Here is a 21,519-nt window from a genome sequence, read left to right on the forward strand (position 1 = left end):
TCACTTGCCTCTTATTTTCTGGACAAAATACAATGGAATTATAAAATCATAAATGTCCTACTAACATGAATTAGTCCATTCTAAGTTAATTCAATCTAGTGAAGTGAATCTTTTCCAAACTGTTCTAAAAGAAGTTTGTCACTTATCAAGTATATCTTTATTAGGGCCTGGGACTGCTAATGTTTCCCTCAACGGGACCAACCCCTTTTACTATGGATCTTCCTTAATGCCAACTTTGCTGCAACAGAGAACCAGTTCTGGGTTTTCATTTGCAGAGCTTTGTATATATCATAGTTCTAGTATGTGCCAAAATAATTGTCTATTTCTACAAATAAGGCAGGAAAGTCATCTACTGACTGTCAATACGTCAGCATTAATCTTCAAAAGGAAATCTTACTACTGGAGCCTAAATGTTTCATCTCTTCTGTCAAAAACCCCTGGATGAGCTACCTCACAGGGAGACATGGTCATATCAGGCCTGGAATTGCCTATGGAAACTACTAAGAAATCTCTCGAAAGACATCTAATATAAAGACTTTGCCCGCTTTTTTTCCTTTTCTTCTTCTTACTATATGGAATGCAGACGTGATAACTAGAGCTCAATTAACCACCTTGACCATAAGGTAGAAGCCATGTGTTGAACTTGGTAGAGAACCTGATAAAAGAAGCCTGTGTCTCCAATGAAGAAATGGCCAAAACAGCTCTGGAATACTGACTTCATTTATTTAAGAAATAAAGAAATGTCTCTCTTGTTTAAGCCATTTTAATTTCAGGTTTTCTGTTACTCATAGCTAAGTCTAAACTACATTAAGTGTGGTGTTTAAAAATGAGTGAATATTAATAAAATAACAAGATAGTGAAAACCTCAGATATCCAGGAGAATTTTCTCATGCAAGTTTCTCTCTCTCTCTCTCTCTCTCTCTCTCTCTCTCTCACACACACACACACACACACACACAGAAGGACAAAAGTGTAAAAGCTATGACAGTCTCCTTATCAAACTCTTAACTCACTGATTGTAACTCATTTATTTACTTTTGTTTATGAATGGCATTTGCCTATTTCTTTTCCTGACAGTACAAAGCATTACTAAGAAAACGAGATGAAACAGAACCAAACAGTAATAACAAGTGAGGCTAAACGATATATGTTGCATTAACCAGCGAATCTGTCCTCAACCCTTTTACTTGGATCAAGAGCCAGTAGCCGTATTGGACATAGCTTAAGAGCTATACTTTCTAATAGCAGTGCTCAATTATTATCACTGTGCATGAGCTGAAGAAAAATGGATCTTAATCCTCTGTGTGTTTTCTCCAAGATTAGGCTTTAGAAACATTCCCTACTTTGCTCTGACATATATTGTTTTGAATTCATCAAAGCAGAAATGAAAAGAAATGCTTAAATCAACATCCTTCTCTCAGAAAACTTTTTTGTGCTGGTTCTCTACACTTATTTTTAGAGTATATTAGCAGGAGCACCAGAAATGTATGGCTGGATAAGGAAGTACTCTCAATCATCCATCATCTGAATCACACTGAGTATTCAATTTAAAATCATGAACTCATCAATCACTAAATAGCTAGACTGAAAAGTATCAGTGGCCAGGAAGTTTTTGTTTTTTGGGGGGGTTTTTTGTTTTTCCTTTTCTTTTTGCGGTATGCGGGCCTCTCACTGTTGTGGCCTCTCCCATTGTGGAGCACAGACTCCGGACACGCAGGCCCAGTGGCCATGGCTCACGGGCCCAGCCGCTCCGCAGCATGTGTGGGATCTTCCCGGACCGGGGCACGAACCCGCGTCCCCTGCATCGGCAGGCGGACTCTCAACCACTGCGCCACCAGGGAAGCCCCGGCCAGAAAATTTTAGTCAGTGGACTGGTATAGTTCATATTTCCAGTTGTTCTCAATGTGAAGACTTATTTTTGTTTTCAACAACATCATAGCACAGTAGCATGGTCGAGGTGCCCTAGTTAAATGAGTTTCCCATTTTTGGTGATTGTTCTAATTTTACGATAAAATTACCTAGGGAGAAGACAGTCCTTGTAGAAGCCTGGGACACCTGTGTATAGAGACGTTTTTATGATGTGCTTGCCTTTCTAAATTAATGCCTCAATTATACAGCTTTAGTAATACAAAAGTTTACTAGCCACACACTTAAAATATAGTAACTAGAATTGCTCTACATGCCAAGGTAGCTACTAGCCACGTGCGACTTATTAAATTTTAAATAATTAATATTAAATAATATTAAAAATGCAATTCCTCAGTCACCCTAGCCACATTGCACGTCCTCAACAGACACACTTGGCTAGTGGCTACTCTTTTGAATAAAAAAGACATAGAACATTTCCACCATCACAGAAAGTTCTACTGGATAACACTGAACTAGATTTTCGTGTATCAACACACTTTGAGAGAGTATTAATTTAAAAATGTTTACTCAACAGAACAAATTTAGAAAATACAAAAAGAAAAATGTCCAAAAGATTTCAGTTAGAGACCAGGAGGCTTGAAACTCCATGGGAAATGATAGCTATTCATAAAATAGCCATGACTAGAAATGTTTAAAAAAAAAGAGAGTTTCTGAAAAATAGGATTAATGCAGAGAAGCTATTTAAAAATAATCTGATTTAAAAGAGGCATCATGGAAATATAAATGTCAAGTAAGTAAGAGTGTTCAACTAATAAAAAACAATGGAATCAGTCTCCTTAGCATACCAAAGTTATAATTCTTTAAAAACCAATAGCTTAAACAATTCTTAGAAAATAATTGCTAACTGGATGGAAGGTTTAGTGTTTGGGAATTCTAATTGTTCTTTCTTGGCTCTTTTTTTGTTTGTTCATTTTGTTTTGCGGTATGCGGACCTCTCACCGCTGCGGCCTCTCCCGTTGAGGAGCACAGGCTCCGGACGCGCAGGCCCAGCGACCACGGGCCCAGCCGCTCTGCACCACGTGGGATCTTCTCGGACCGGTGCACGAACCCATGCCCCCTGCATCGGCAGGCGGACTCTCAACCACTGCGCCACCAGGGAAGCCCAACTGGCTCTTTGTAATGATGGCTCTTTTCCAGCTCTGGCTCTGGTTTCTTCCGACCTAGCCAGAAGATCCAAAGACTACTTCAAATGTTTGATTCTTCATTTCTCTAAGTATTGGAACACTGCTTCTCTCAGTAACTATGTATAGTACAGTATCGCATTTAAAGTATTCTTCCAAATTTATATGATGAGCACCACCCAGATAATTAGGATGACTATAAAGAATTCACTCTTAGACTACTTCACTATGGACTAAAAGAGGCTCTTTTAAAAAAATAATCAATATTCCCGTATGATCACACTATAGGCACATATTCAGTTCTGCCTTTCTAAAAGTGAAGGATAATATGGAGGTAGTCATTAGGATGAAGTGTTTCTCAGAAAAATTATCTGAAATCAGGAATCCACTTTTAAGAGATTAAACTGAAATAGAGATTTCCTTTCTGCATGGTCCTAGGAATTAAACTTGATGAGATCCAGCACTTTGAAACTTTTTGAAAATGTTGTGGGACAAGTCACCACATTTGAAGTATGACCTCAAACACGTCAGTTGGAACAAAACAGTCTGTTTTAAACACAGCTTTCAGGAATTAGAAGACATGTCAACTTCAGATGCAACACTTACACTTCTTGATACTGTACACGAATGCAATCCTGACCTGTCAAAATAATACTGAATGACTACAAATTCCCAGCACTAGAAGAGTTATGCCAACCTTTTCAATGTGTGAAAAGCAGAATTAAGTCTTTAGTACTGCACATGAAAAAGAAGTCCAATTGTTTTAGGTTATACTTGAGTATTCACTGTTTACCTCAAAAATTCCCATGAACTCTCACGGTAGGGAGTCCAGCCCAATTGTTGTGAATCCTTCTTTGGGGAGCAGTTTATAGCCACTCTAAAGCATTGAGAGTACCCCAACCCAAAAGTCAAGACTGTACAAAGGTGCTTGCTAGCAGGGATTCTGGAGTCAGGATGCCTGCACTTGAATCCTAACTTGCCCATATTTGGACTCTTGAGTTTGTACTAACTCATCTGCAAAATATTGATAGAAATTGCAGATTTCTATAAAGTTATAGTACGACAAAAACTAGAGGATCCATGTAAAACCATTAGCACAATTACTAATACATAGTAAATACTAACACATAATATCTAATATTCATATTATTGCTAAAATACCCTACTTAGACCTTTGCTTTTGTTATTTCCCTCCATCCTCATTTCTTTTAAGAGCCCATACTCATCCTTAAGTAGCTCATTCAAGACTCACTCTCAGCAAGCCCTCTATGAGACTCCCAGCTAGATTGGGTGTCCCTCTCCAAGGCTCCTATAATCCCCTGGCATAACTTTATTACTGTACCCTTCACATTGTAATGTGCATGTGTGTGTGTGTGTGTATTATGAGAGAGAGAGACTACACTGCGGCATATGCCTTCAAGGCAGAAACTATGCCTCATTCATCTTTGTATCCCTAACACTTAGCAAGAGCATGGCCAGAGTAGGAATGCAAATATTTTCTGAATAAATGAAAGAATAGAATCTTGATATTTACTAATAGCTACTGAAACAGAACATTTTAATATTCTTGCAGCCAAAGCTGAACTAAACTGATGTTTTATTGAGTTTGCTTCCTTGTTTTCAATATGAATTCTTAGTGCTACATATTGAAAATCATTATCTCCAAGCTGAGATCATTTCCCTTTATAAACAGTATACTGCATATTTTAATCAAAACCAACATAAAAATCAGCAAAATAATGTATTCAATGCCCAGAGTGTTAGATCAAATTAAGTTAGATACAGTTCCTGACCTCTAAAAGTTTTTAATACAAGAGAGAAAGTACAAGATAAATAAACATAGATGCCTCTCAAATATATTCTGTATGTATGTATGTGTACATATCTATGTACATAGCTACAATATACGTAATAGAAATGTAGAGAAGTTTAATGCACAATAACTGGCCATAGTGTTTACCTAACAAGCATAGTTTCTTTGGAAATCTTCACCACATTAATGATTTTTATAAATTTTTCATCATAGGAATGGCTTTCAGTCAAGTCCTAATTAATTTTTAGTAAACTATGAAACCATTCTAAGATGCTCATTATAACCTAAATGTATGTTGTCTCTAAATTTTAAGTTACATGAAAATGTCTTTATAAATATATACTTTGTAATCATACCTGTTTATTTTTTAAGGCACTAATAATCTAGTGATTTTATAAATCAGAGATAACGTAATAAGTTACTTCCAGGAAGAAAAAAGAGATGAAGATTGTTGAAAATATTGTTTGTCCGTTTATCAAGTGTAAGCTGGCATCATTTTCTGACTTAATATATGTTCATTACCACTGACATACTAATAAGCAAGTCAGATGAAAGTCTACAACTAACTTTTTTTTTTTTTTTTTTTGCCGTACACGGGCCTCTCACTGTTGTGGCCTCTCCTGTTGCGGAGCACAGGCTCTGGATGCGCAGGCTCAGTGGCCATAGCTCATGGGCCCAGCCGCTCCGTGGCATGTGGGATCTTCCCGGACCAGGGCACAAACCCGTGTCCCCTGCATCGGCAGGCGGACTCTCAACCACTGCGCCACCAGGGAAGCCCCTACAACTAACTTCTTGTAGCCAATATAAAGTCTATTTCTAAAGTAGTGACACAATCAATCCTCTCTCCTGTACTGAATGTGTATTTTATCCAGTCATGTATCATTTCAAAGATGCTTGGATAACTTCAAACAGAAGATGTTAGAAAACATCCTAGAGGTTTTTTTTCCCTCTGCAATAAGATAAAATAAACAAGGCTCCACAACCTGCCCGCCTTTTCACTAAACTATTTTAGAATGACTGTGTTAAGGATTAGGTTTCGTCTTGAATGACTTCAATTAGGAATGGTGCAAATCACAAACAACACATGCTAGAACAGTCTATCATAATAGTCTTTCTAAATACACTTCAAGAGCAGGAAATCTAGTTTTGTCATTGCTGGTCTTGACACACTTTGAACCAAGCCTTTTTCTACAGCATTTCTACCTCTAGAAAAGCAGTTTACAGTCCTACTACTAGTTACTTGACAAATATAAATAATTTCTAGACACGTGTTTCTGAGGATAGTGTACCTGTTTTGGAGACAGAACTAATCAATCCTTTCTAAGTCACATTTTGTTTACCTGTGAAATAAAAGCAAAGCCTATATTGCAGAATCACATGTTGTAAGAAACAATGTATGTAAAGCAGAGCTTAGTGTAGTGCCTGACCCAGGGTAATTACTCATTAAATGAGAGCTCCTGTTATAATGATGATGATGACCATGATCATCATCATCATCATCTCCATTTTTTATGTCATGGAATTAGTCTGATCAAATAAGGAGGAACAGGAAAGCTGCATGTCTGACCCTTTTCCTCTCTCCATCCCAGTTATCTTAATAGGCTCATTATTAATGATCTTCCTAGGGAGTGATGGGAAAAATCATCAGAAACCTGAATGAACCTCAGCCTCTGGTCAAACAGAACCAGACTAGCCCGTGGATGCTAGAACAATTCAATTAGGATTTTTGATATACTCTCTCCTTCTCTTCTCCCTTCCCTACTGGATTTTAAATGTCTGTTTGCACTGGGTAGATGCTTTCAGGTACAATGATATGGATAAACACTTCCATTGATGAGAAGGACTCCTATATAGCTTTTCCAGAAGAACATTGTCTATTGTGTGTTCTGTTTCATTTTTATAATACAATTGAACAGATGCATGGAGAAATCTGAGCCATGTAGCTAGGTTAACATTCAAACAATGCACTTTTATTAGCTCACAGAATGAAATTTCGCAAGGATTTTAAAAATCTGATAGAATTTATGCTCAAGTAGTAAACAGTATAAGGAAAGAGAAGAAAGAAAGGTTTTATAGCACTTCAAGTAAAAATAAAAGACCTGTTATTTTACCACAAGATCAATAGAAGTCATTGCATTTTAGGCCCTATTCAGAGATACACAGTATTAGTGTCACTGTAGGTCATGACCTCAATGTACTTTCTTCCAGTCAGATCAACTTCAGATATCTGAGATCAAGGCAATGAGGTGAGTCCAGAAATCACACTACATGACAAACTTTGAATGACTTAAGAAAGTCACCCTAGCAGAGAAAAGCCTAAGGAGGGACATGATATCTCTCTTCAAGTACAGCCCTGGAAAAGATGTGAAAAAGAAAACATTCTGTTCAGTCTCTAAAACCTAATCTGGATAAACCAGTGATAGAGAAAGGTGTTCCATGTCAGCTCAACGTTTTAAAACTTGATAAAAACGTGAGCTGTGCTGCCTTAAACTTCCAATGACACAGATTATTCAGAAAAGTTCATAGAAGGCCATATAAATATAGAGAATATATTAGAAAGAGGGGCTCTCAAATGGTAGAAGTTTGAGCCAGGTGATCTACAAGAAGTTTTTAGTTTCAAGATTCTATGATTCTAAGAATATAAAGAGCTACTGTTTGAAAAATCTCACTTAAATGTCTATATCTATGAACATGTTACTGAATTTATGTAAGTCTCATGGAGTATGATGGCTTAAGCAAATAACATGAAATCAAATGGGATTTGGATATCGCTGCAAATAAGTAAAAGTTAATTAGAACAAAGGAAGCAAAAGCACTAAGAAAATTGAGAGGTAATATTTAAATTAATTGCTTTCTTATTATAGAAATGGGTCTTTCAAAATATAGAACACGCAAAGACTTAATATATTTCAGTGTACTTATCTCTGAATCAACGTATTTATATTAAAGAGCAAATATTATAATATTTTCAATGGTAATACTAAACTATTTATAAATTAATGTTTTGAATCATTTGAAACTACAATGGATATAGGCAATCTTAAACCATTTGGAAAAAAGCAAATACCAATTATATTTTACCCACAAAAAAATTAAGAGAAAACCAACAGCTATAGAACTCAAAAGTTAGCTCACATGCATCCTAGCCATTCTTTCCTATTTACTAGGACAGGTCTCAAAGGAGGAAAGGAGGCCCCGATAGGAGAATAACCCTGTTCAAATATCCTTGTAATTTCATATGCTCCACAGTCTCTAACTTGACTACAAGAATTGATGGCTGACTCTTGTTCTTTCCAACCCAGGCAAACAATCACTCATTTCAGAGCGTTAGAAAGTTCTTCACACATCTTATACAGTGCAAACACAAATATATCTTTAAACTGCATCCAGGCTCTGTAGAGTCAGCCAGTGAGAAGAGCCAGGATTTAAAATTCCAGTTCTGCATAGAAATTATTCTTTCATACTTATATCTTTTCTTCATAGTGCCAAGCATATATTGTCTGGCACATAGGGATAGTCAATAAATTGAGTTAAATGAAATCTGGATTCTATGTTTATTTGTTAGGTTTTGCATATGACTGTGCATTTATTTTTCTGTTTTTCTGGGCATCATATTTTTTTCTGTTAAACAGTAATGTTCCAGCATGTTCAACTGAATGCAACACCTGATGTACATCAATTTCATAGATTATTAATAAATACCAATTCTAAGGTGATGGTGAGAGACAGTTAGAATATTATAGAGAGGTAAAGCCATATGTCATGTATCACAGATTATTTAGGGTGCTCAAGTGTTAAGACCATAAAACAAGATTCAAATGTCATCTAATTCAATCTCTATTCCATCCTCCTGCTAGAACTGTTTCTCTAATTTCACAAATATGAATTGAATTTTTTTGTATTCAGAAAGACATTTTTAATTTACTTTCATTTATTCCAAGGATATTTATTGATCACTTGTGAGGGTCAAAACACATGAGAAAAGTAAAAAATACAAATATGAGAACAAATATAACTTATAAGTGAAGGTATTATTATTTGTGTGACAATAATTATTTTCAAATTAATTCAGAGCAGAATTTATTAAGATTTAAAACGTGACAAGTAATTCCAGATTTTTGTTCAGTCAACATTCGACAGATATTTGAGTGCCAAAGGAATCTATGCACTGTGCCCAGAATACGCTCTGCACTTTTCTGCCACTGAGGCTGCTTATGCCAGGTAACAAAAGCCTCCTCTATGCCCCACCATGGCTGACATCACTAATTGGCCATGCCATCCATTACTGGTGACCCTAGACATGCCTGAAAATTCTTCTCACCAGTCACACAGGAAACTTCTAAATTCTAATGGAGTTAGCATACAAGAAAAAAAATATACATATACACTTCCATAGCTCTTAGTACATGGGATAGTGAGTAACCTGCTAGCTAAACAATAGTCTATGTCTAATGGTTTTGCATTAGATTTGGAAATATTCTCTAAATGGCCATTTCTTACGCTGATTGTCTATAAAAGCCAAGGCCATAATATTTCCTGATGGCATAAATCTGGAAATTTTTGTTGAAGCTCAGAACAATGGCCCAGGATAGATATGTATAGCTATGAGCCAACAGCAGAGATGAGAGAAATAATACAGAAATGTAGAGGATTTCTTTAGAAGGTTAAGGAAAGTGAATAAGGATTTGGAGAACAGTTTTACAGAGGAATAAAATCAGCATGTCAAAACTCTAGACATTTGTTTCATGTGTAATTTTTTAATGTACGTTGAGCTGAAGACTTTGCGTCTCTGGGAATTTTATTTCTGTATGCAGATATTTGTGTGTCAGAGAATGTGTGTAGCTGAGAGAGAAGTAGCTACAAAGTATTATGAGTGATATAAGTACCTAAAGTGGGTTGGACACTTAACTCTACAGTAAAAAGGAAAAAAAAAATCTTTATTAAGCATCCATGATCCACAAAGCAATGTTCTAGGCATTGTTATAAAACCTGCAGGGGAGATTTCAACTAAAGTCTGAGGTTCTTTGAAGAGAGAACTTTTGTCAGCAGGCATATTGAGGCACCTTAAACACAACAAGGCTACAGGTAGAGCATTTTAGACCCATGGATTGTTTTTCTTAATTGGTTCCTAGGGATACTGCAAATGAACAGAAATACAATATGAGCTTAGAAACAAATTATTAAAAATAAATTGCATGTGCAGCTCTTCAATAAAAGATTCTTCTAAATCAACTAAAATAAAAGTGAACAAAAATTATAGCCCCAATTAAAATATATTCTGGATTAAAATTTTTTAATCCATTTTTTTTAATATTTCAGATTTCAGTAGCAGGTCAGAACTTTGAAGCACGGTGCGATCATGATCAGGATCATGAATTTCTGTTGCATATTCTCTGATATTCTCCTAGAAGAACTTCATATCCAAATTCAGACTTGTTTCTCAAACATGTTCTATTGTTTTTGGTTCCAGCTTCCTATTTTAACTAAAAGACTTTGCTTGATTTTTTTAAATAACAGTTCTAGCTGTTTGAACTAAAACATGTTTCTAAAGGAGAGGCCGTATTTTGGTTTCCTTGCTCCCATTGTATTGAATAATTATTTAACTTATTTTCATTGATCATTCTTGACAGTGGGAATGAAAATGTGGCAAAGCAAGAAGGACAGCCCACGCATGGTATGAAAAAATATCACTGCTATGTCTATGGAGGTGGTGCCTGCCAGAAAGTATGGGCCCAATAAATCTAGACTCTCCCTTGCCCTATTACAAGTCAGATTATCTCCTTACACACATACACATTCATTCATTCATTCATGTTCTCCCTCTCTCTCCTTCCCTCCTTCCCTTTTTCCTCTCTCCCCAAATATATTTTGTTCAGCAAAAGTGGCATTACAGAGGGTTGATAAAACTGTCTTTCCTATTTATCTGACTTGGAATAAACCTGCATCATCTAACTAATCTCACTTCAAACCCAGATTTCGAAATGTCATGGCAGGTCTCTTGATCTTGACACTAAGAGACACTTAAGTTTCCATGAGATTACATTTATCAGGACTTTTATGACTGAATCATAACTTTTGACCAAAAGTTTCCTCCTTTTACCAAAGTTAATAACCAGAAATCCTGTAGCCACAGCTAATCAGACAGCATCCTTCAAGGCAGGAAGTGAATTTCAATTCCTGGCCATAGGAATCTTCAATCAACCTTTCCCAAGACCCTTCTCTTTGCACCTAGACCTCACGGGAAAACGTTCATTACATACTTCCCTATATTTACCAGGAAAGACTATGAAGTCATTTTGGACAGGCTAGCAGCCATGAAAAGCCAATTAAAAAGCTCAACATCAAATCAGCCATTCTGTGGATTTTTACACAAAACTTCCCTTATGCTCAATTATAATCTAAGAATGCACTAGTAATTTGTTTTCTATATTTAGGTCCTCCACAGTTGAAATCCCTGACATGTGATTAAAAATTATCCTCTTTGAAAAGTAAATCCTTTTGAATCAATTTTCTGCTTACATAGAAAAAAAAAAAGAGGAAAAAGAGAAAAAAATATACTCTAAGAAAATTCTGGTCTCATGAGATTTAGATTGACTTTACACTGGGTGCTGTCTTGGCTTCTCATAAGCTTTTCCCTAACTCACAGACCCCGATCTAAGACTCCATATTCCTTATGTTCATTATGATCAGTTGGCCAGTTAGCTTCTGCCCCCACTGAGGAAAGCTCAGCCCACCCATGCCTGACAGTTTAGGAAATCAGTAAGTTTAAAAGCTCACAATCCCAAACTCCCGAAAGGAAGCAGCTGTATCGTCTTTATTCTAGTTGCTCTGCAGAAGAGTAGTACTAATGTCCATTATCCACAACACCTTGTTCCTTGGCACAAGATAAGACACGGCTTTTGCAAAAAAGAATCCATTTATCACCTACACTGAAGATTATTCAATTTCTATCTATCTTCCCACATATATATTCATTAGGTAATATTAAAAACTAGCACTTTTGCTACTTCATCTAGATCGTTGTTTTGGTTTTTTTTCATCTCCAGCTCTAGTTTTTATTGTCCCTCACAGGTCTCTCTCAATGCAAATTCCACAGCCCAAATCCCAGCCAGAAGGAATGACAAATAATTAAGGACAAAAGATGAAAATAATAATTCACATGAGACTGTATGATGAACTTTGCATACTCACGAATATATGCCAACTATTTGTTATCAAGGAAATGGAATAAAGCTCTTCAGACCAATGAAAAGTTAGTTTTCTCTTAAGAGAGAAAGGTGGAATATGTATATAATGCCTAAGGGATGTCGAGTACTTGCCATAGGAGGCCAGTACAATAAACAAACAAGTACCAAAGTGTCATTTTTCAGTGTTCCCTTATTTACAGACAAATTACAAAATTATATAGAAATTAAACCCACTTGCATATTAGAAATGCACTTCAATTCACCCATGGATCCAAGAGTCACTGTTTTAAACAGTGTATTTTAACCTCCTTTCAAAAGATTACTAGCTCAAGGTCAAAAATATTCCCAGATTAGAATATCAGAGCTATCCTCAACATACAATCTTCCAGATCACTGGAAATTTTAATAATCACTGGTTCTTAAAATTTTATGAGAGAAGTGAAAATGCAGTTGTCATGGTTCCCACCTCCAGACATTATTTCAATTGTTTTAGGTGGCTGCTAAGGGTCTACATTTCTGTAAGTGTCCCAGGTGGTCCTAATTCTGATGGTCTTTCCATCCACACTAAGAAACATCACCCAGAATTTTCTCCACTCTACAAATGAATCTTGTAATACAGAAACGATATCCCATCCCTACCATGCTCGCAACTCTCTAATGTCTATTATGTCTCAAATGAAACCAAAGATCTTTACTGTGGTCCACAATGTCCTACATCATCTCATCCCAACAACCTTTCAGACAGTATTTGCTACGAAGCCCCTCCCCTGCTTTACTTCAATTACAGTGGCCTTAGGGAGAATACACCTTGTGGTCTTGGTACTTCTTTTCTCTCTTCTTCTAAACTCTTCATCCAGATATTCACAGGACTCCCTTCATCCCTTCAGAAAGCCATCAGCTCAGATATTCCCCTAGGAAAGGCTTTGTCTGTCTCCTATACAAAAATAGCACACTTCTTACCCCGACTTATTTTATTAATAGCACCCACCACTGCCTGGAATTATATATCTGTGTTCACTTTCTGCCTCTCCTACTAGAATACACAGTTCTTAAGGTCTGGAAGTTAGCAGTTATGCTTACTGCCGTGGTCAATAACAGGTAGTAAATGATCAACCAAAGTCTGTTAAATGGAATTGAACGCTATGAGTCACATTTTGATTTCCTGAGAGCATAAGTTACTGGTAAGACTTTGGGTTTCCCAAAGCACTATTACTGGTATTCTTAAAAGTGAGGAAAGTGAGGAAGAATCAGGCCCACATAAGAGCTAAAAAGACAAGACCTTTTACTTTTAGAACAAAACCTTCCCATTCTATTTGACATTATTTCAACTGTCTTCCTACTCTTTTACGTTATTTTTTTCTCATTATTAACTTCTGATAACTCACTTATTCTCCGCACACTTTTTATGATTATGATCTTCTTTACATAACAGACTTGTCAAAACTTCCAATGCAAAATGGATTGCACCATGCCAGGATATGTATCTACATGTATATTTACATTTTGTAAAACTGCCTTTTAATCGCTTAGAATGAAAACTTCTTCCTGAACAGAGAATACATTTATCTCATGTGTCATTTACAGACAATAGTTCTCTATTTTTAAACAATTCCATTCTATGCAGAAATGAGTGCACCTGAATAAAGGAAAAAAGTGCCAATTTGTGTTTACTGGGTAAGAAAGAGAACACCTTTCTAGTGACTGTCACCCAGGTATCTTTTTGACCCATGTGTCACTTGGGCTATTCATATTTAGATAGGGGACTGAACTTGAAAGAGAAGGCAATACATTTCTGTGCAGATTCACTTACATTGTAACACATCTCCATATGCTTCCCAGAGGCACGTGCAATTAACCCAGCCTTCACCAGAAAGCAAACTGATTAAGGAAATAGCCATCGACATTCATTAATTCTAACCTTTGCAGAGAAGAATGAGTTACAGCCCTCCCTAGTTAAAAGAAAAATAAAAAGGATGGACTGTAGTACATTCAAAGACAAAGTGTTCAAATTAAAAAAAAAAACTTGAAATTTGTTAACATTGAACAAAGCATGTGATTAGATTAGTCGATTCTTGCTAATGTTGAGATGGCACTGGTCCATGGCTAAGGAGCTCTCCATGGTGTGCATGTATCATCTCACAGCATGATCAGCAACACAGTAACCAGGTAATAAGTCTCCAAAAGGTATAGACCCAAACCTCAAAAGCCTTTCAATGTAGTTAGGCAGGCAAGAAGTAAAACCATAAATTATATTAAAAAAATAGCACTTACTAATGTCAAGTGTAATTCCAACTATAGAAGATGTAGGCTTGGGAGGTTGAGAAGGCTTCATGGAGAAGGTCAGTGTAAAGACCGGCTCTCAAAGGAGAAAATTAAAGGGCAAAAAAATCCAGTGGAATCTACTAATGCAAGGAGATATGCAAATGTACACAGAAATGTAGAGATGGTGTTTCACCCTGGGTTTCTTTTCAATACCAGATCATATCTCACACCGTCAAATCTAGCTGCTGAAGTTAGTGGGAGAACAATGCCTATTTCTATATATATACTCATGCTCAGAAAACAATATAAGACACATGGAGAGTAGGGAAAAAAAAGTCAAATCATTCTTACAGCTCTGCAGGAAGAATCATACCTCCTTTTCAGGGAAAGTTCTTTTCACCTTTCCCCTTCTTTCAATGAAAGAGAAGTTAAATTGTACAGTTTTTAACAATCTACAGGCCAACTCCTTTATAGATAATTCAGACAAAGTAACTGATTTATATTCTTCTCCATCAGGCCAGGTAAAATTTCACCATTGAGTAGTTTTCCCCCAAATGGCCTAAGAGTTCACCAGATGAGAAACACAGGGTTGCGTTATATCAACTGGGCACCTCATGATAAACTCCAGTACTGTATGAATAAATGCAGAGCTAGCAGTGATACTGAGGGATGTGGAAAGAGTGAGTCACAGAGAGTAGACCTAGGAGAGAAATGCATTAAAATAATAGAATAAAGAACATATTTATTCCTTTCTTATCCCTGAGCATCTGCAGTAACCCCCAGCTAATTAGTACTGCACATTTCTAGATAATGTTTTAAGGTCTTCAGGGGAAAAAAAAGAGTAGAAAATTGAAATTTCAAGAAGTACTACTGATATTTAATTGTGTAACTATGGGCAGGCCAAAAACAATCGTGTATGTGTAAAATGACAGATTTTAAATAGACAACAGCTAAGTTTCCTTCCACCAGGAATTCAGAAATTAGGGAATAAGAAATTTGAACTTCATGAACTCGTTTTCAAAGATGAGTATAATTGGAAGAAAAGTTTAGACAAATACATGACATCAGAATTAAATGAAGTAATTATACAAATAATATATATATAAGATCAAGTCTATCTGTACTCTAAAGGGAAATCCTGAAAAGAAAAAAAAAATCGTAACAGACCCACTGAAAATTAGAAACCGGTCCCTTTTCTAGGATGCCGTGCCAAGAGAACACATCTCATCTCTTCCTGACATACCTCTGTCTTGCAACCAAGCAAAGGCTTATAGAAAAAGACATAGAAAGCTGGGTGAATACACACTTTCAAAAAATACATACGTCACGTCAAATATTATCTCTAATTCAAATGGTGACTAAAACAAAATGAAGACACTTAAGATTTGGTTCCCTGTAATGCTAAAGGAGGAATACATATCACATTTTCTACATCTCTTTAAAAGTTCATTTTCAGCTCTCATCAATTAACATGCTCTATAAAGAACTCTGTAAAAAATGTGGTATAGTATCCCAAAATAAAAATGGATGTTACTCATAGAATGGCTCTTCACCCAAAAGATAAATTTTGGTCCCCCTGCCGCCCCCCAGCCCGGCACCTCGTGAAGATGTATTTGATTAACACGTTAGCAATATTCATGCATAGGTGCTGGCACAGGAGAAACTATAATTCCACCCATTTTCAGTATTGCTGGGTAAACCAGAAGTCTCTACATAAATGATTCCACAAGATACACTCCCAACATTCCCTAAAGCTATGTAGTCAGAATAGTGATGAATAGAAGGAAGATATTTCAAAGTTTCTTCTTCTTTTTAATAATATATACTTTATAACATGCACTATATAAAGTATATAACATATACAATACAGTTAATATATGTATATGTTGTATGGGATATATAGCATACTTGTATGTTATATGAAATAGAACATATATGACATACATATGACATATTTTATATAAATATATAATCCCCCTACAATTATGCCATTCTAAAAAGAGGAATTTTCCTCATACATTGTTAGGAAAATTACAATAAAAGTATTTTGCTTTTTTGTTTCTTAAAATAGCAATTTACCAACTATATCAAAATTAAAATATTATAGATTCAGTTTTGATAGTCTTATAAATAGACAACTACACTAAGTTTTCTAGGAGCATAGTTGTAATTCTACCATATTTGTTTCTGATGAATGCACACTATAAATGAAATTTTTGTTTTCCCAGGTTTGCAGGGAAACCAAGAATGCAGGTATTGCCTAAAATAATAGCTCCCCAAATATTTAATGTGCCACCTGGTACCTCTTCTAATTCACAAGTCATGAGCCTAAGGTTCAATGGTAAACTGAACCTAAATATATGTTTGTAAAATCGTTTTTGATTACAGGTGAATATTTGGAAATTTCCTAAATTTGACACCATTTAAGCACTACCACCTAAATGAAAAATAACAACAGGATGTTACTGCCCAGAGGTCATTAAGACAAAAGAGGACTTCCAGGTTCTTATTCTCCCAAGGCAGTTTAGGGTAGTAACTAGAGGTTACATTGCAGAAAAGAGGGAGGCCAGAAGTAAAAGGGTCATCAGGGCCCAGTGCAGGTCAACAAGTATGCTCAGAAAGAAAGGACTGAATGGAGGAAGAAATATATAGGGCCGCCCAATTTAAACATTGTTTTAAAAAAACCTTTCTGACATTCTTTCATTGATTTCTAAAATTGTGCTCTTGATGTTTCATACTTTAATTAATAGGAAATGGGTAGACTTCAAATTATATTTTAAAGCATTCACTTTACTAGCAAATTAAATAATTACTTATGTAACGAGCATGGTTAAAATATGGAATAATGATATATATGCTATTTCAAGGAGCACAAAAATGATTAGATGAATACACAATAGACCCACTCATTTCTTCAGACCGAAAAACCAACTGAATATTGTCTAAAATGACCTGAGAGGTAGCAGATAATTCTGCCAGTCCTGAATTACAAAATTCTTGGCCCTTTCTTTTCATGTAGATAATTTTGTATGAGCTGGAACTTTCAAACACCACTGTCTAGGATTGCATTTTCACTTCTATTATCATTAATTGATGAATATTAGCTCCATTAAAAATAACAGCCACATAAAAAGAGTTCATTGACTGTAATGGGAAATTCCTGGTCATCTATCAGACACGGATTGATTTTTAGCTGCAACTACTGAGTAGTTTCCAAAAAGTTTGTATCTTACACTTCATCGTATAAGACTACAGTGTAAAAAATAAATTCAAGCAACGGCTTTTGTTAATACTTTCTATTCTTAAATGAAGCTACTGAGTCACAATGCAACCAAAGTTAAGACACCAAAAAGGAAGGATTTTTTTAAATCTATTTTTTCAGAAAAGTATAATACATTTAAAATATATTTTGATGAGAAACAGAAGACATTTTTTGAGAAAACTTTGCTACATTATAAAGCATATGCTTTGTTAAATGTTCGTATATATTCTCCAATAAATGGGTTGTATCTTGATTGCAACATTTCTACATCTTTAAAGCATGACTGCTATATTACACCAGGATCATTAATTACCTTAATTTCCTGAAAATTAAAATTCTCATCTATAGTGGAACTTAAGTCTTAGAAGTAACTCCCATTTTGCTTCCAAGTTCTGAGAAAGTGTGTGTATTTAATTTTTCTTACATACTAACATTCAGAACACGTGAACTAAAACCATTTCATAGATTTTACTCAGGTATTGTGATTTAGTTTCTTAATTCATTTCAAAAAGTAGATGTTTCTAGGCATTTTATTTATATAATAAAAATTGTCATCAGTGGTTAACAATTCCTCATCTTTTCCTAAAAACAAAAATAGATTTCATAATAAAATAAAAATTTGAAAGTCATTTCAGAAAACAAGTTTTAAAATAATACTAACTTCTCAAGTCTAGAATAGAAATTTCTAGTCAGATGAAATTAGCATCTCATCAACATTCATTGTAACAATGCTTAAATTCAATCAGATAGAGGGCATAGAGTATTAAAATGACTTACTGATACTTCATGAAAAACACTGTCACAGACACCTAATTTTTAAAAATGTATTTCCTTTTAATACTTCTTTCATTTCCCCTTAACATAGAGTCCTCTTTTTATTCATAGGTACTTCTAATTTGAAGTCCTGATAGTGATTTATACTATCCAACTGTCCTTAATAAAGACTTCAAATGACATAAAGACAACAAGACACAAACCTCTTGGTTACAACTAAGCACCTGCACTGCTAAGGTATTCTGCATCTTCTTCAAAATGTGTCACAAAATTTCCAACAGGATAAAAGGGAAATATAAACAGTAGATTATAGAATTTTCACTGATTCATTTTTGAAAATCCACTAGTAGGCCTTCAAAAATATGTGAGACTAAATCAAAACCATACGTCATTATATTTTACTTTAACATAATTTCTTGACTTAGCCCAAAATTCTTCACATTTAAAATATTCCATTAGTTAGCCATAGGACAACATGAGAATTCTGTTCAACACAATATGTCTAATAAAATTAAGTTGACTTTAACCACATTGTCATTTAAAGAAGGCAATTAAATTAGGCTGAAACACAAAATTTAAAAAGCAGCCTTGGGAATAACTTTTTCTCTTACAGCCATTACCAAATCCTATTGAACTGATTAACCATGCAAGAAAAGCAGCATAAAGCTGAAGAAAGGGCACTAACATCACTACTTGGCTTATCTAAGAACTCATAAAAGTAAAAGGCTCTTACCATTTTATTTTACTATATACTCTAATATATAAATGCTGCTACTTTTCATCAGTATAACATTATTAGTAATGTCATATCTTTCTTCAATCACCTAAAAATCTTAATTCTAGCTTAAATTTTAAAGAACAATATTAATTCAGAATATGTCCCTTTGGTGGCAAAACACGATTACCACCAAATAAAATAACAAAGAAAAGTATTCTAAAAGGAAATTGGGGCCCAATATTCTCTAATGCAACCAGCCCTTGGTGACCATCAATCTCATCAGATACTGCTCTGCCCACTATGTGTATTTAATGAATATGCGCCCATTGCCTGATGGGATCTGTAGTTTCTTTAAAAAAGTGTGGTAAGAGTCACTTGCTTCTTTATTTGAAACTATGAACGTAGAAACTTAAATATGTTGCAAATATCATTCCACTGCATTTTGTAGAGTTGATCAGTTTCAGCCCTGATATTCTAAAACACTGCATAACTTATCAGCCATAATGAAAATGCATATATATGAATATGTGCATACATATTACAAAATCCTTTGATAATATCTATAATCTATGTCTTAAAATGCTGTAAAATGAGAATTATGGTTCTGAGAGGGAAAATGCACGCCAGAAGTATTCACATGAAAATAATATTTCAAATATACGTGGAAACTTTTCAGTTCAATACACTGAAGCACTTTCTAGGCATTTCAATATACAGTGTGTATTTTCATACCTTTACTTGAACACAAATTTTGTGCTTTTCATTGTCATTATATTTTTATGTCTTCATACATATAATACTGATGATCTTTATATTCAGGAATTCCTAAATTTCTTTCTGTATTTATCACTTTCAGGCATCAATACTCAACAATGGCCAGCAACTTCCTAAATACTTCAATCACTACGTCATACTCATATCATAGATCAAAAGAGTTCTTCAAAACCATTTAGATAATATTTTCCTGAACCCATTTAAGAAAGAGAAAGATTATTTGCTCTTAATAAGTATATAACTTAAATGGGTGCACAACCACCACATACATATTCCACCTCCATCCCATTTCCCTTGATGGCACCTACCCTAGTGTTGTCATGGTGACGATGGTGTACCAGAAGGCAGCAGGGATGCTGGTGAACTTGCTAGCAGAAGACCCCTTCTCTGCGTAGAACATAACCGTAGCGAAGATGATGATAGCCATGGTGAGCGAGAAGAGCAAGAAGCCCAGTTCAGAGGCACAGCTCTTCAGTGTGTACCCCAGGATGCGCAGGCCTTGAGAGTGGCGGGAAAACTTAAAGATCCGGAAGACCCGGAAGACGCGGAGTGTGACAAAGGCTCCACTGACATCCTCATTGTCTGTCATCACCAGCCCAATGTAATAAGGCAGGATGGCCACCACATCGATGATACTCATGACGCTACGCACAAAACGGTAACGACTAGGAGCTGCTGCCAGGCGAAGCAAGTACTCAACTGTGAAGATCATGACACAGGCTGTATCCAAGCAAAAGAAGGCCACGGCGTACCGCTCCCCACAGGGCAGTTCTTTAATGTGACCTGGGCTAGACCCACAGGGCACTGTTTCTACCACATTAGCGATGACTGAGACGGCAATGAAGAAGCCGGTAACATAGTAGAACACCAGGGCCATTGTGCTGGTGTGAGGGTTCTCAAAAGCCCGCCAGACCCTCTGCCGAGCCGTCATAGTGGGCAGCGCGCTCTCTCCGGTGTTGTCGGTATCAACATCGTCCTGAAGACGCTCCGCGTTCTCTCGCCGGCGATCCTTGTACTCCTCATAACAGCAGTCGCCGATAATTTCTGGGATGAGGCCAAAGAAGGCTAATTCTTCATCATAAGCGGAGATGCACTCATGGCGAGGGTAGTGGAGTTTCCCAGTGCGGTAGAAATTCAGGATGTGGCGGAAGATGTCTGGGTCACGGTCAAAAAAATACTGCTGAGTCTCTGGATGGTAGAAAAAGTCCCTCTCCGAACTGCCCAGCAGAGTGTCTGGGTACCGTTCCAGGGTGTCCTGCCATGTCTGGAAACGAGTGCCACTCACATTCAGCACAATTAGAGCATCCTGAGTCCTTTTCCTCTCCTGCCTCGGGGGAGCTGGCATGGGCCCCGAGGCCACAGGCATCCACCCAATGGCCGCTGCCCTTGCAAAGGGCAGCCACGCTGCTACCCCCGCCGCCATGGTTCCTTCAAGTGCAGGCCAGAAGGGCAATCAAGTCTCTACAATGGGTCACTCAAAGTAGCCACAATCACCCACCTCCTCCTGTCAAACAAATACTACTGAGAAATGTGGTCCAGAGGTATCAGCCTTATTCCAAGGTAGGGCTCCTGGTGAAGTCACAGTTCTCAGAGAGCAAGTTTCCCTCAAAGACAGGTATTTGGAGTAACGGGGGGAAAATACAATGTCCTAACAATCACACCTAATGATTGTGTGAACC

The 21,519-nt window shown here is 36.3% G+C and overlaps 1 protein-coding gene across 1 annotated transcript in view; it reads right to left on the bottom strand.

Moving 5' to 3' along the window:
* KCND2 (potassium voltage-gated channel subfamily D member 2) overlaps positions 1-21,263 on the bottom strand; it is a 459,099-nt gene extending 437,836 nt beyond the window's left edge. The window contains 1 exon segment of the mRNA XM_032642997.1: positions 20,149-21,263. Coding sequence (XP_032498888.1) covers positions 20,149-21,263 — 1,115 coding nt within the window.
* Positions 21,264-21,519: the final 256 nt, after the last annotated feature.

The sequence above is a fragment of the Phocoena sinus genome, chromosome 9 (assembly GCF_008692025.1).
Source record: "Phocoena sinus isolate mPhoSin1 chromosome 9, mPhoSin1.pri, whole genome shotgun sequence".
In the NCBI taxonomy this organism is placed as follows: domain Eukaryota; kingdom Metazoa; phylum Chordata; class Mammalia; order Artiodactyla; family Phocoenidae; genus Phocoena; species Phocoena sinus.